Raw genomic sequence first — 15,126 nt, 5'->3', positions numbered from 1 at the left:
GTTGTGTTTATATTTCCCTCAACCCTTATCTGTGGCAGGTTTGTGCTGTTCTATACTTACAGGTAACACCTAGGGTCTAGTACATTTTTTCTCTAAAGAGCCAGATATTAAAATATTTAGGCTTTGTGTGCTGTCTAGTCTAATGATTCAACTCTGCAACTGCAAATCAATTTTAACTCAAAATTAGTCATACATAATATACATAACCAGTGGGCATAGCTGTGTTTCAATAAAACTATATAAGTGGTACTTGCAGATCCCTAGTCTAGGACCTACACATTTTTATAGAGATACTAAATTTAGCAAGTCAAAAAGCACAGTAAAGTCCAATAGCATATTTTCCTGGTGGTGCTGAAATATGCTGGTAAATAGATGCTATTATTTATGAAGTTTTACTTAAAGGAAATATTCCACAATCTTTATGGAATAATTTTAGATATAAAATTTTTATTCATCAGTAATTTTGTGAAGGACACTTATTCACCCCTGGATACTTTAATGTTAGTTTGCCATACATTTACATTTTAAAGAAACTTAGTTATCAAATGTGCCTGCAAATGAAGTAAATTGCAGTTTACATTCCATTGTACGCAGGTCCTCCTCCACCTTCGGGTACCACCCAGTTAATATTCTGACTTGGATCTTTAATATCACATGTTTTACAGTGCACACAGTTCTGAGCATTGATCTGTAACCGAAATCCATCACCTTCTTCCAAAGGTACAAATTCATAAACTCCTGCAAAAAAAAAAGTACCTAATTTAAACTTTTTTTTTTTTTTTTTTTTTTTTTTTTGCGGGTCTGGGGCTGGAACCCAGGGTCATTCGACCTCTGAGCTACACCCACTGCCCTTTTTTTTTTTTTTTAAATTCTTTATTTTGAAACCAGGTCTCACTGAATTGCAGGTCTCATTTAGTAGCTGAGGCTGTCCCTGAACCACAGTCCTCTGGTCTCAGCCTCCCGAATGCTATGATTACAAGCATGTGCCACCATGCACTGCTCTAAACATTTTATTTTTATTTTTATATATTTTTTGGTGGTACTGGGAGTGGAACCCAGGGGCTTTCTACCTCTGGGCTATACTCCTAGACCTATTTTCTATTTTATTTGGAAACAGGGTCTCACTAAGTTGCTGAGAGCCTCACTAAGTACCTGAGGCTGGCTTCGAACCTGTGCGATCCTCCTGTCTCAGCCTCCCTAGCACGGGGATTACAAGCGTGCGCCACCATGCCCGGCTTAAACATTTTAAATTAATTCAAAAGTAGACCTTCTTTTGGCACTCTAGGCAAGTACTTTACCACTTGTCTATATTCGTAGCCCTTATTTAAAAAAAATTTTGAAACAGGGTCTTGCTAAGTTTCCAGGCTGGCCTTGAACTTGGCATCTTTCTGCCAAAGTCTCATGTGTAGGTGGGATTATAGGCATGTGCTCTTAGACCAGGTTCAAAAGTAGACTTTTGTGGGGGGGGGGTACTGGGAATTGAATCCAGGGGGTATTCTACCACCAGCGTACAACCCCTGTGCTTTTTACTATTTGTTTTGAAATAGGGGCTTGCTAAGTTGCTGAGGCTGGCCTTGAACCTGATTCTGTCTCATTCTCTCAGGCTCAAAGGTAGATTTAAAACCCTGGTAGATTTAAAACCCTAGAAGGAACAGCAGAAACCTTAAAAGTAGTTTTGTGAATGTTTGTCCATGGAGAATATTTTGGGCATCTTGGTATATGCTGCTGCTATATTAATCTACACAATTAAAGGGAATCCTTGTATACATGTATATATGCTGTAGCTGAAAAAAAAAATTTAGATCCAGCCCTTACTCTCCAAGAATTTAAAACTGATGAAACTTTGTTTTACGGTATTGGGGATGGAACTTGGGCATTGTACTTTTGAGCTACACCCCCAGCCATATGCCATTTTTTTTTAGTGTTTTTTAGTTAGTTTTTTTTTTTTTTTTTTTTTTTTGGTGGTAGTACTGGGGTTCCTGGAAACCCTTCTACCTCCGAGCTACATTCTCAGACCTATTTTTATGCTTTTTAATTTGGAAATAGGGTCTCTTAAGCCAGCACAGCTGGCTTCGAACCTGCGCGATCCTGTCTCCGCCTCCCAAGTGCGGGGATTACAAGCGTGTGCCACCACACCCGACAGTGTTTTTTATTTTTGAAAAAGGGTCTCACAAAGTAGCTGAGGTTGTCTGCGAAGCACAATCCTCCCGTCTCAGCCTCCCAAATGCTGGGGTCACAAGCATGTGCAACTGCGCCAGGCAAAACTATTTTTTTGTGTGTGGTACTACTGGGGGTAGAACCCAGGGGCTTTTCTGCCCCTGGGCTATTCTCTCAGACCTATTTTATACTTATTTGCAAACAGGGTCTCACTAAGTAGTTGAGGCTGGTTTTGAACATGTGTGGTCCTCCTGTCTCAGCCTCCCAAGTACTGGGATTAGGAGCGTGCACCACCATTCCTGGCTCCAGTGAAACTATTTTTAAGATCTACAGTCAAGACCTTTGTCCTTGAAGAGCTTGCTTACATTCTAATTTCTTTTGAGAATGTACTAATTATCACATATCTTTACACTATTTTCTCTACCACATTATTTGAGAATGGTTCTGATTACTATAATTTTAGTTGAAAACAGTAAAGATATGGCACAGTGATTTAAAGTTTAGGACTTTAGGAACTCAGTGTGGCTAGAACATATTCTAGCATGTGTGCACATTGGGTGCACAGGAGCTGCCATGATAAAAAACTTTTTTTTAAAACTTCATCATAAAGCCGAGCGTGGTGGCGCACGCTTGTAACCCCAGCATTTGGGAGGCTGAGACCAGAGGAACGCGGTTCGTGGACAGCCTCAGCTACTCAGGCTTTCTGCAACTTAGTGAGACCCTGTTTCAAAATAAAAGAATAAAAAATGGCAGGGGGTGTAGCTCGGAGGTCAAATGCCCCTGGGTTCCATCCCCAGACCCACAAACAAACAAAACCAAAAAACTTCATCATAAACCGGTGTGGTGGCACACACTTGTATAATTCCAGTACTTGGAAGGCTGAGAGGAGGAACACAAGTTCGTGGCCAGCCTCTGCAACTTAGGCCCTCCGCAATTCAGTGAGACCATATTTCAGAATAAAAAAATAGAGCTGAAGGTGTAGCTCAGATGGTAGGATGTCCCTAGGTTCAGTCCCTACCATTAAAAGCAGACAATAAAAAAACAAAAGTAAAAAAAAAATTACAAGAACAGAAGTATTCTTTGGTGTTTCATAGTCCTTGGTCCAAAGGTAGACAGAAAAGGCTGGAGAAATGTCATTTGAATAGGCTTAAAAATTCCCTGCTGTAGGTTGCTAAGACTAAGTTTCTGAGGTGGGTCAAAAACCTGCAATCTTACTGTCTCAGCCTCCGAAGTACTGGGATTATACGTGTGTACCACCATGCTCATCTCAGAAATAATTTATTAAAATAACAGAATCAAGCCGGATGTGGTGGCACATGCTTGTAATCCCAGCATTTGGGAGGCTGAGACAGGAAGATCACAGTTCATGGCCAGCATCAGCTACTACTAAGTGAGGCCCTCTGCAACTCAGTGAGACCCTGTTTCAAAATAAAGAGAATAGCCGGGCGTGGTGGCACATGTTTGCTTGGGAGGTGGAGACAGGAGGATCACGCAGGTTCGAAGTCAGCTTCACTGGCTTATGAGACCCTGTTTCCAAAAAAAAAAAAAAAAAAAAAGTATATATAAAAATAGGTCTGGGAGTATAGCCCGGAGGTAGAAGGGTTTCCAGGAACCTCGTACCACCAAAATAAAGAGAATAAAAAATAGGGCTGAGGGTGTAACTCGGAGGTAGAATGCCCCTGGGTTCCATCTCCAGTATGGCATAAGAAAAAAAGAAGAAGAAAAAAAAATAATCATATTCTGAAAATGTTTGAAGCAAGTATCTGCATTAGTATTTAGGGATGGAAGGAAATCAATACTGACCTGCAGGGCAGAATCGCTGTTCAGGCCCATCATATACTGACAGGTTTCTATTTACAGGTACACTGTCATCCTTTAAGGTTAAATGTGCTGGCTGGTCATGTTCATGATTAGTACCGCTTAAGGCCACGGATGACAAAAGGTCAAAACTGATCTGTCCATCAGGTTTTGGATATTCAATAGGTGTGCAGTCCTTGGCTGGCTTGAGTTGATCAGAATCAGAACCTTCAACAATTTTGAGGAAGATGTTTAATAACAAATTTCAAGCATGCAAATAATACTAGATTAAACCCAGGCATTTATTAAGCTTTACCCCCAGATCTTCAAATATTGTACCCCAATCACCAGTCCTCAAGTACTTTCTTAAGCATTTATAAAAATTAAAATGTTATACTAAAGAAATGACTTTTAATTCTTGTGCAATTCTACTGTTCTTTAAGACACTGAATATAATTTATGCAACCAAACAAATTGACATTAAAAGTTTTCTACTAGTTAGTGGATCTGGATCCCATGTATGAAATTTTGAGGATATCTCATATTTTTGGGTTTTAGATTACCTTTATGTTTTAGAGTCCACGGCTCCATTCCTCTGAATATCCAGTAAAATATTCCAGTGTAAATCATCCCTCCATATACACCTAATATTCCATGGCAGGAAGGTCTTATATTTCTAACAGAATATAGCTCTTTCCATATCCAAGATTTTTTCAAATTGTCTTCATACTCAGTTACATGGAGTCCTTTTATGAGAAACATGAAACGTTAAGGGTAAAATTTCCTCCAGGTGCTTACAGTACTCTACTGTCAAGGTATTTTGCTACTCAAAAATCCAATTGGTGAATCTTAAGTAGATTTTAAATGTTAGCACCTTCCAGAAGGGGAATGATTTGAGAGTAAGGCATTTGATTTCTTTGGTAGTGCTGGGGATCAAATACTGGGCTTCACTCATGGTAGTTCAACATTCACTGAACTATACCCCCAACCTGAATTCTGAAATTATGAGAATTCAGCAAAACTGAAAAGGAAGCTTAAAAAGTTAATGGTACCTATAAAAGTAAAAATTTTTTAATTCATCATTCAACCCACTTTTACCTGCAATGAGTTGAAATATGCCCCTGCAAAATTATAAAGTCCTAACCCCCACCTCTCCTACTGTGACCCTGTAATAGGGAGGGGGCTGTAGGTGTAACTGGGTCCCTAATCCAATGTGACCTGCATCCTCTTAACAAGAGACAAGACAAAGACAGTCAGGTGAAGGTGGAAGTAGAGACTGGTGTTAAATTTCCACAAGCCAAGAAATGTGTAAAGCTTGCAGAAAGAAGCTGGGGAGACAAAAAAAATCTGCAGAGACTTCAGAATGTATGTTCCTGCCAACACTTTGATTTTGGGTTTCTAGCTTGTATAACTTGGGAAGAATATATCTGTTTTATTGTTTGTTTTTGTGGTACTGGGGATTGAACTTGGGCATTCTACCTCTGAGCTATACCCCCAGCCCTATTTTTTAATTCTTTATTTTGAAACAGGGTATCACTAAGTTGGTGAGGCTGGTTGTGAACCTGCGATCCTCCTTTCTCAGGCTCCCAAGTACTAGGATTACAAGTGAGCACCACCATGCCTGGATATTTCTGTTGAGTTACCTAGTATATGGTACCTTGTTAGGGCTGCCCTAGAGAATCATAATAATACCTACAACTTGGTGCATGCCCTTAATATTTAAGGAGATAACTGGTACTTCTCACTGTCATTCATGAACTCAGTGAGCACTCTGCTTCCTGTCCTGGCTTTCCTTTCCTTTCTCATGGGTTTCACTCCTTGTCTTCTGGAATGCACTGGCTCCAGTACTAGCTCTATGCGATACTCTGTGTACATGACACAGCTGAAGTATGGCTGGTGGTCCAACAAAGTTTCTAGCCTGCCATTCCATGTCATCCTAAAGAACAGGGCTTATATCAAATATCTACTGAGCTGCTACTATGTGTCAAGTAAATAGTGTGCCAAAAGGTTGGAAACACTAAAAAAAGAAATGTGTCAGGGGTCGTGCTCTTTGGCAGTGGAGATTAATTGGTGTGAAGACAGGGCCACTTGAGCAATACTTGAACAAAGGCAGAGGGATGGAGGGAGCTGTTCTGAGCAGAACATGAGACGGGTCAAGCATGGCATGTTTATGGAACTGTAAAGAGGCCAGTGATTGCAATGGAGTAGAATGAGGGGAAGTCAGAGGGGCGAGGAAACTGGTTTTGAGAAAAACTGAGCATCACCAGAGGGTCTTTTTAGATTAAAGGTGTAAGTGAGGTATAAGTGCTGGTTGTTTTTGCTATCTTTGGCCTGTACCTACCATCCCTGTTAAGGAATAGGCAGCCAATTTTGCCTTCTGCAAAGCTGTTCTATCTTTAGCCTAAAGTTGTTCTGGTATTTATGACACATCTTAATGTGTATATTACATGTGTATAATGTAAATGCAGAACAATAAAATTTGAAGTAGATTCTAGGAAGGGGGATACCACTGGTATTATTATTAACTTTGATGTAAATACAACTTTTTTTATTTTTATTTTTTGTGGTATTGGGGATTGAACCCAAGAGCATTCTATCTCTGAGCTATATCCCCAGCTCTATTTTATTCTTTATTTTGAAACGAGGTCTCACTAAATTGCAGAGGGCTTCACTAAGTAACAGGCTGGCCTCAAACCTATGATCTTCCTGTCTCAGCCTCCCAAGTACTGGGATTACAAGCGTGCACCACCACGCCTGGCTAAAACACTTTTAAAACCCTGACTTAAGTATTCAGAGTAGGTCATATAGTTGTTTCTCATTTTTGTACAGCACACATCTTCATACTGTATACAAAGGGACAAATGTGGTATGTCTTTTTTCATGGTACTGGGGATTGGATCCAGGGGTATTGTAGCTCCAAGTTACACCTCCAACCCCTATTTAAATTTTCTGTTTTGAAGCCTGGCGTAGTGACACATACTTGTAATCCCAGTAGTTGGGAGGCTGAGACAGGAGGTTCACAGGTTCAAGGGCAGCCTTAGCAAGTAGCGAGAGTCTCATTAACTTAGCGAGACCCTCTTTCCAAATAAAAATGAGAGCCGGGCGTGGCGACACATGCTTGTAATCCCAGGATTTGGGAGGCTGAGACAGGAGGATCGCGGTTTGAGGACAGCCTCAGCTACTACTTAGTGAGGCCCTTTGTAACTCAGTGAGACCCCATTTCAAAGTAAAGAATAAAAAATAGGGCTGGGGTGTAGCTCAGTGGTAGAATCCCCGTGGATTCCATCCCCACTACTGTAATAAATACATAAATAAATAAATAAATTAAAAAAAAAAAACAGGGCTGAGGCTGTAGCTTGGAGGTAGAATGCCCCTGGATTAGACCCTACACACACATACAAAGTTTTTGTTGTCCTGAAACAGGGTTTCACTAGGTTGCATAGAACATTAAGTTGCTGAGGCTAGCCTTAAACCTGTGATCCTCATGTCTTAGCCTCTTTATTTTTTTCTTTCCTTCTTTCCAATACTGAGGATTGAACCCAGGGTATTCTACCTCTAAGCTGTACCAGCAGCCCAATTTGTTTTTTTATTTCGAGACAGGGTCTAACCAAAGTTCTAAGGCTGGTGTCAAACATGTCTCAGCCAGGTGTGGTGGTGCATGTGTGTAATCCCAGCATTCAGGAGGCTGAGACTGGAGGATCGCGGTTCGCGGACAGCCTCAGCTACTTAGTGAGGCCCTCTGCAAGTCAGTGAGACCCGGTTTCAAAATAAAGAATAAAAAACAGGGCAGGGGGTGTAGCTTGGAGGTCAAATGCCCCTGGGTTCCATCCCCAGACCCGCAAAAAAAAAAAAAAAAAAAAAAAAAAAAAAGACATGTCTCAGCCTCCCAAGCACTGGGATTACAGATCTGTGCCACTGTGCCAGGCTGTGATGTGTGTCATTTAATGTCAACTGCAGTAGATACAACGAAATAACTTTCTTTCCTGTAATAGAAATTTCTTACCTATTGTCTTTGATTGGAGATTTTCATTAGTTAGTTGATTAAAAATTGATTCTGCTGCCAAACTTCCACTTTTCATTGCCGTGTGGGTACCTTTGATCTTGGGAACATTCATGAAACCAGGGCTACAGCCAATTAGTAGACCACCAGGAAAGGTGAGCTTTGGTATAGACTGAGGAAGGAAAGATTCAGAATACATCTGTTAGCTCAGAGTAGGCGAAACAATACTCTCAGTCTTCCGGAGCTGCAGAGAAAGGCCAGTGAACACATGCAAATGAATGCAGCATGGGAAGGAACAGCAAGGCAGTGTTTCCTTCCATAACAGTGAGAATTAGGTTTGCATACCCCATGACCGACCTACATGGGAAAAAATTAAGATTGAAACGATTTTATTTTTTTTGCGGTACCTGGGCTTGGCTTTATTTTTTTTTCCATAAAATACTTTTATTCTTCCTTATTTTATAGGTATATGTACATAAGTCTTGGCCTTTATACTAACACAATAGTCTACAAGAAAAATATTGGATTTTTTAAAACTATTTAACCTGGGGTAACTTTATTTTTTTTCCTTAAAATTTTTTTTTAATTGGTGCATTATATTCAAACATCATATTGGGGTAAAAAACTTGTGTGTACAAGCATGTACACATCGCTGATTTAACCCCTACCCAATTCCTACCCCATTCCCTCCCTGTCCCTTGGGATTGGCTTTAAAACTTACTTTTTTTCTTTCTTTTTTTTTTTTTTTTTTTTTTTTACAGTACTGGGGATTGAACCCAGGGATATTCAACCTCTGAGCTATATCCCCAGCCTTATTTATTTTTATTTTTATTTATTTATTTATTTTGGTGGTACTGGGGGTGGAACCCAGAGGCTTTCTACCTCCGGGCTATCCTCCCAGACCTGCTTTATATTTTATTTGGAAACAGGGTCTCACCAAGTTGCTGAGAGCCTCACTAAATAGCTAAGGCTGGCTTCGAACCTGTGCAATCCTGTCTCAGCCTCCCAAGCACCGGGAGTACAAACATGCACCACCATGCACAGCTATTTTTTTTTTTTTTTTTTGGTGGTACTGGGGTTCCTGGAAGCTCTTCTACCGCTGGGCTACACTTCCAGACCTATTCTTTTTTTGAACTTTTTTTTTATTTGGAAAAAGGGTCTCTTAGGCCAGTGCAGCTGGCTTTGAACCTGTGCGATCCTCCTGTCTCCACCTCCCAAGCACAGGGATTACAAGCGTGCGCCACCACGCCCGGCTTTTATTTTTATTTTTGAAACAAGGTCTTGCTAGGTTGATGAGAGTCTTGGTACTTGCTGAAGCTGTCCTCCAACCTGTGATCCTCCTGTCTCAGCTTCCCAGGTACTGAGATTATAGGCATGAACCACCATGCCTGACTCATCCTCATCTCTCTTTATTTTTGAAACTGTCTCATTAGGTTATTGAGGCTGGTCTTGAACCTGCAATCCTCCTGTCTCAGCCTCTCAGGCACTGGGATGAAAGGCATTCACCACCCTGCCTAGCTCTAAACGTTTAATAAACATAAGCAAAATTTCCAAAATAATTTTCCACTGTTATTCGTACAGCATAATCAGACATCACAGCAAGAGTCCAAGTGATGCAAACATACATGCACATGTTACTTGGTGTTTCCTTTTGTGTCCTCCCCTTCCTCTGCATACATGCTAGTGAGATTGGTACTCAACTGTTCTTTTTTTTTTTTTTTGCCATACTGGGGATGAACCTAGGAGCATTCTACACCTGAGCTATACCCCCACCCCTATTTTATTTATTATTGAGAAACAGGGTCTCCCTAAGTTGTTGAGGCTGGCACTGAACCTTCAGTCCCCTTGCCTCAGCCTCCCAAGGGCTGAGTAATAGTACAGGCCTGTGCCACCATGCCCTGCTTAAACTTTCTTATATGGACATAACCTTTCATCCTCAAACCTGGTTTTCTCCTCCCCCTCCCCCCTGCCCTCTCCCCCTAATCTTTTTCCACTATTCTGTTTGTTCTCATATGAATGAAGTCCCTTTTGCTTCCTATTTTTGTTCTGGCTTCCACTAACTAGAAAACTTTCAATCCTTGGCTTTCTAAGACAGTTGGATCTCATTTGGTTTAATATTTTGTAGTTCTATCCATTTTCTTTTCTTTTCTTTTGTGGTACTGGGGATGGAACCCAGGGGCATTCTACCTCTGAGCTACATCTCCAGTCCTATGTTTTAGTCTTTTAATTTTTTTATTTTTGGTGGTACTGAGGGTAGAACGCAGGGGCTTTTCTACCTCCGGGCTATACTCCCAGACCTATTTAATATTTTACTTGGAAACGGTTTCACTAAGTTGCTGAGAGCCTAAGTAGAGGAAGCTGGCTTCGAACCTGTGTGATCCTCCTGTCTCAGCCTCCCAAGCGCTGTGATTACAAGTGTGTGCCACCACTCTCGGCTTAGTCTTTTTTATATTTACTTATTTATTTTGGTGGTACTGGGGGTGGAACCCAGAGGCTTTCTACCTCCGGGCTATACTCCCAGACCCATTTTATATTTTATTTGGAAACAGGGTCTCACTAAGTTGCTGAGAGCCTCACTAAGTAGCTGAGGCTGGCTTCGAACCTGCGCGATCCTCCTGTCTCAGCCTCCCAAGCGTGGGGATTACAAGCGTGCGCCACCACGCCCGGCCTTAGTCTTTTTTATTTTTTTAAACAGGGTCTCACTGAGTTGTGAAGGGCCTTGCTAAGTAGCTGAGGCTGTCCAGGAACTGTGATCCTCTGGTCTCTGCCTCTCAAATGTTGAGATTATAAGCGTGTGCCACCACACCTGGTTTCCATCATTTTCTTGAAAATGACATCATTTTATGCTTTCTGATGGTTGTGTAAAATTCAACTGTGTGTATATACCATATTTCATACCATTAAATTTACTCACTAAATTGCTGAGGCTGGCCTCAAATTTGCAGTCCTTCTCTCTTAGCCTTCCAAGTACTAGGGTTACAGGTGTGTGCCACCATACCTGGCTGGTTACATCATATTTTTCTTTTTCTTTCCTCCTCCTCCTCCTCCTCCTCTTCCCCCCCCCCGCCCCTCCTCTTCTTCTTTTTTTTTTTGGTGGTGCTGGGGGTGGAACCCAGGGGATTTTCTATCTCCGGGCTTAATCCTAGACCTATTTTTATATTTTATTTGGAAACAGGGTCTCACTAAGTTGCTAAGAGCCTCACTAAGTAGCTGAGGCTGGTTTCAAACCTATGCAATCCTCCTGTCTCAGCCTCTGAAGTGCTGGGATTACAAGTGTGTGCCACCATGCCCGGCTTACATCATATTTCTAATTCTTAATTTATGAAACAAAAATAAGAAATAAAGTTCAAAGAGTTACCTGAAATCCACCTTCGTTGAGAGCTCTGGCTCCGTAGGCGATCCTTTTCCCACCTTCCAATGTTGGCTGAATGCTGGGATGGTGTTTCCACCTTTGGAACTCTCTAAATGGGCTCAGGTATGGGTTTTGATAGTCTAGACCAACCTTAAAATGTTCAGATGACATATTTATATAATTTAGACTTTATCTATCAAAAAGCACATGCATTTCTTATATGACAAGTATTTGTAGGAATAAATACTATAATGCAAATTTAAATAACTAGGTTGGAGTCTCATGTTTCTCCAAAAGAGGTTACAATTACTTGTTTTTATTTTTATCAGTAACAACTCTAGAAATATACTAATAATCCATACTAAAGTATTACTACAGCAAAGATGAAGGATGTAAATTACATTTAGAAAAAAGAGGACAAGAAATATAGCAGATAATTTTGCAAGGCATTACCAAAGTGCTGAAATTAGCAACTAGAATTTTTTCCTTTGGTAAGTGTAAGTCACTTGGAGGGTAACTACCCACAGTGATGCACTGAACATCTGATCAGGGTGAACACACCAATAATGCACTCATTCAACAATGTGTCATGTACGTGTCTACCCGTGACACCACTGTAAAGCTGCCGTCAATGCAGGTGCAGAAAACCTTACATTATTTTTCCATTCCTTTTAATGTTCAAGTGTATTTACTACGAAGATGCAGATGACCAAGAAAGAAGAAACTGCTTGTTTTTACAGTTACAGGTTCAGTTCTGTGCTGATTTCATATCTGGTGGCTGCATGCCACAGTGGAAATGGGCTTTGATAACATTAAAAAGTAAACGTTAAATAAAAAAGCATTTTATGTTCTCCAGATTAAAAACTCTTGCTTTACAACACTGGTAATCCTGTAACTCTAGCAAATGGGGATATAACTTCCGCAAATGAGGATATAACTTACCACAAAACCCAGAGCTACTAAGGGTTCACCTTCATTTAAGTGATAGAGAAAAGAGCCTCCGTAGGTATGTCTGTCCAAGGGCCAGCCCACCGTATGATCCACTCTCCCCGGGCTCCACTTCTTTTCATCAATAATCCATAACTACAAACCCAAAGCACATAACAAAATCAAAATTTTTGATAGTATTAAAGAGAAAACTATAATATGAGTAACAAAAAATTACTTCATGTATCAAAGGAAATGATATTAAACTGCAACAGGTTGAATCTGAGTAAAGAAATTGGTGGGGCCAGGTACTGTGGCACAAGTCTAACTCCAGCAACTCCGGAGGCAGGAAGACTGCGGATTCCAGGCCAGTTTTGGTAATTTAGCAAAGTCCTGTCTCAAAATTAAGAGGGCTGAAAGCCAGGTGTGGTGACACATGCCTCTACTTGGGAGGTTGAGACAGGAGGATTAGAAGATTTGAGGCCAGTGTGTGGTATCTTAGACTTTATTTCAAAATAAAATATTAAAAAGGGTTGAGGTGTAACTCAGTAGTAGAACATCCCTGGGTTCAATCTCCAGTACCACAAAAAGGAAAAGAAAAAAAAAGAGAGAAAAAGAAGAAAAGGGTTGAGGGTGTATCTTAGGTGGTAATGTACCCATGGGTTCAATCTCCACTACTGCCAAAGCAAAAAAAAAAAAAAAAAAAAAAAAACCTAAAGAAATTGGTTGGAAAAGTTATGACCCCTTTAAAAGATCAGGGCCTCAAATTGTTAAAACTTTCCTTTGATTATATCAAACAATACTGAAAGGATAAGAGAAAAACTTCTGGGATAATGTTCTGTTATCACTCAGGTGGTAGTTATATGAATGTATTCACTGTGTAAAAATTAATAAAGCTGCATACTTAAGATGTTACTTTATGATACATATAATATATATAAATATAAATAAGTAAATAAATAAATGGTACTGAGGATGGGAGCCAGAGGCATTCTACCTCTGAACTAATACTCCTAGCTGTATTTTATTTTGGAAAAGGGTCTCAGTAGATTGCTTTGGGCCTTGCTAAATTGCTGAGGCTGGTCTCGAATCTGTGATCCTCCTGTCTCAGTCTCCCAAGTACTGAATTATAAGAATGTGTCACCAAGCCTGGAACAGTTTTAGTTAAATAAGCCTAACATTTGGACAAACAGACTGGAGAAGAGACTGAGACTCCAGAGTAGCTGGGATTACGGGTGTGTGCCACCATGCCTTGGCTCACATTATAATTCTGAATAAACACGTCTTGGTAGAATGTGGCCATCCTACAAATAACATATGGATAACAAATCCTATTCTACTAAGAAGATGGTATTACTATAAAAACAAAAATCAAGTTTCAAATATTTTCAAATTCAAGCCTTTGTTTTGTTTTGTTTTTGCTTGTGGTACTGAGGATGGAACCCAGGGGGATCCTACCACCTAGCTATACCCCTGGCCCCAGTTTTTTATTCTTTATTTTTGAAACAGGGTCTCACTGAGTTGTAAAGGGCCTCACTAAGTAGCTGACGCTGTCCGTGAACAGCAATCCTCCTGTCTCAGCCTCCCAAATGCTGGGATTACAAATGTGTGCCACCATGCCTGGCTCTTCAAGATTTTTTTTTGTGTGGGTCTGGGGATGTAACCAAGGGGCATTCGATCTCCGAGGAACAGCACCTGCCTTATTTACTACTACTACTACTACTACTACTACTACTACTACTATTATTATTAATTTTGGTGGTACTGGGGTTCCTGGAAGCTCTTCTACCTCCGGGCTACACTTCCAGACCTATTTTGTTTATTTTTTGGAAACAGGGTCTCCTAAGCCAGCGAGGCTGGCTTCGAACCTGTGCGATCCTCCTATCTCCGCCTCCCAAGCGCGGGGATTACAAGCGTGTGCCACCATGCCCGGATATTCTTTTTTTTTTTTTTTTATTCTTTATTTTGAAACCAGGTCTCACTCAGTTGCAGAGGGCCTCACTAAAGTAGCTGAGGTTGTCCGCAAACTGCGATCCTCTGGTCTCAGCCTCCCGAATGCTGGGATTACAAGCGTGCGCCATCATGCCTGGCTCAAGATTCTTTTTGAACACCATTTGATAAAACTATTCCAAATGTAGAAATAATTTATATAATAATGCAAATTCATCAGTTATATTTTCTAGCCCTTTAAAAAGTACCTCAAATATTTTTAGTTAAAATGAATATTTCAAGTCAATAAGATATAAAAGTGAAAATAAGTCAATATTGCAAGCTATATAACAAAGTTCCATATTTCAAAATTAAAATTGTATAACACACTAGAATACCTCCTTCAGTCCAATCCCGTATGTTTGGGCATCACAATTGGCCCTCAAATCAAACATCTTATATAGCTGCTTGGCCAGATGTCCATGGCAACCCTCTGCAAAAATTGTGACTTTGGCATGTAGTTCTAGTCCCCTCTCAAATGTTGTCTAAAATGCAAAAACATGTTAAATGGCAATTTAAAATACATTCATTTTCTGGTTAATTTTAAGTTGAACTATGATACACATATACAGGAGACAGTTAAAATACATATTAGAAATAAAAATAAGAGTACTGTTGTAAGTGGGATCTAATTTATATTTTACATAGTATCTTTGTTTAAAAAAAAAAGCCAATAAACCATGCTCAATGTACCAATATTAACTGAAAATGCCATTTCCCCAGTTTGATTTTCTAGTCTTTCTATTTAAAGCAAAACAAGTAAGAACACAATCACCTCTTCCAAAAACATCTCTTACTAGCTTTCTTGTAAATCATACCAGAAAATTTCTATGAATAAAAAACTACATAAAACCTATTTCTATCCTTTTAACATAAATAGTATCACACTAAACATATTCTTTAG

General features: G+C 40.1%; 1 protein-coding gene across 2 annotated transcripts in view; it reads right to left on the bottom strand.

Moving 5' to 3' along the window:
- Window positions 1–574: 574 nt before the first annotated feature.
- Window positions 575–15,126, bottom strand: part of ETFDH (electron transfer flavoprotein dehydrogenase) — a gene marked incomplete at both ends in the record, with an annotated part of 33,939 nt that continues 19,387 nt past the window's right edge. For both annotated transcript variants that reach the window (XM_080697442.1, XM_080697443.1), the window contains 7 exons: window positions 575–738; window positions 3,961–4,182; window positions 4,518–4,700; window positions 7,958–8,126; window positions 11,313–11,456; window positions 12,249–12,389; window positions 14,561–14,707. In XM_080697442.1, coding sequence (XP_080553568.1) covers window positions 575–738; window positions 3,961–4,182; window positions 4,518–4,700; window positions 7,958–8,126; window positions 11,313–11,456; window positions 12,249–12,389; window positions 14,561–14,707 — 1,170 coding nt within the window. The remainder of the gene's footprint in view (window positions 739–3,960; window positions 4,183–4,517; window positions 4,701–7,957; window positions 8,127–11,312; window positions 11,457–12,248; window positions 12,390–14,560; window positions 14,708–15,126) is intronic.

Source organism: Muscardinus avellanarius (genome assembly GCF_963383645.1).
Source record: "Muscardinus avellanarius genome assembly, chromosome: 6".
NCBI classification, from domain to species: domain Eukaryota; kingdom Metazoa; phylum Chordata; class Mammalia; order Rodentia; family Gliridae; genus Muscardinus; species Muscardinus avellanarius.
This window is presented reverse-complemented; position numbering and strand designations above follow the sequence as displayed.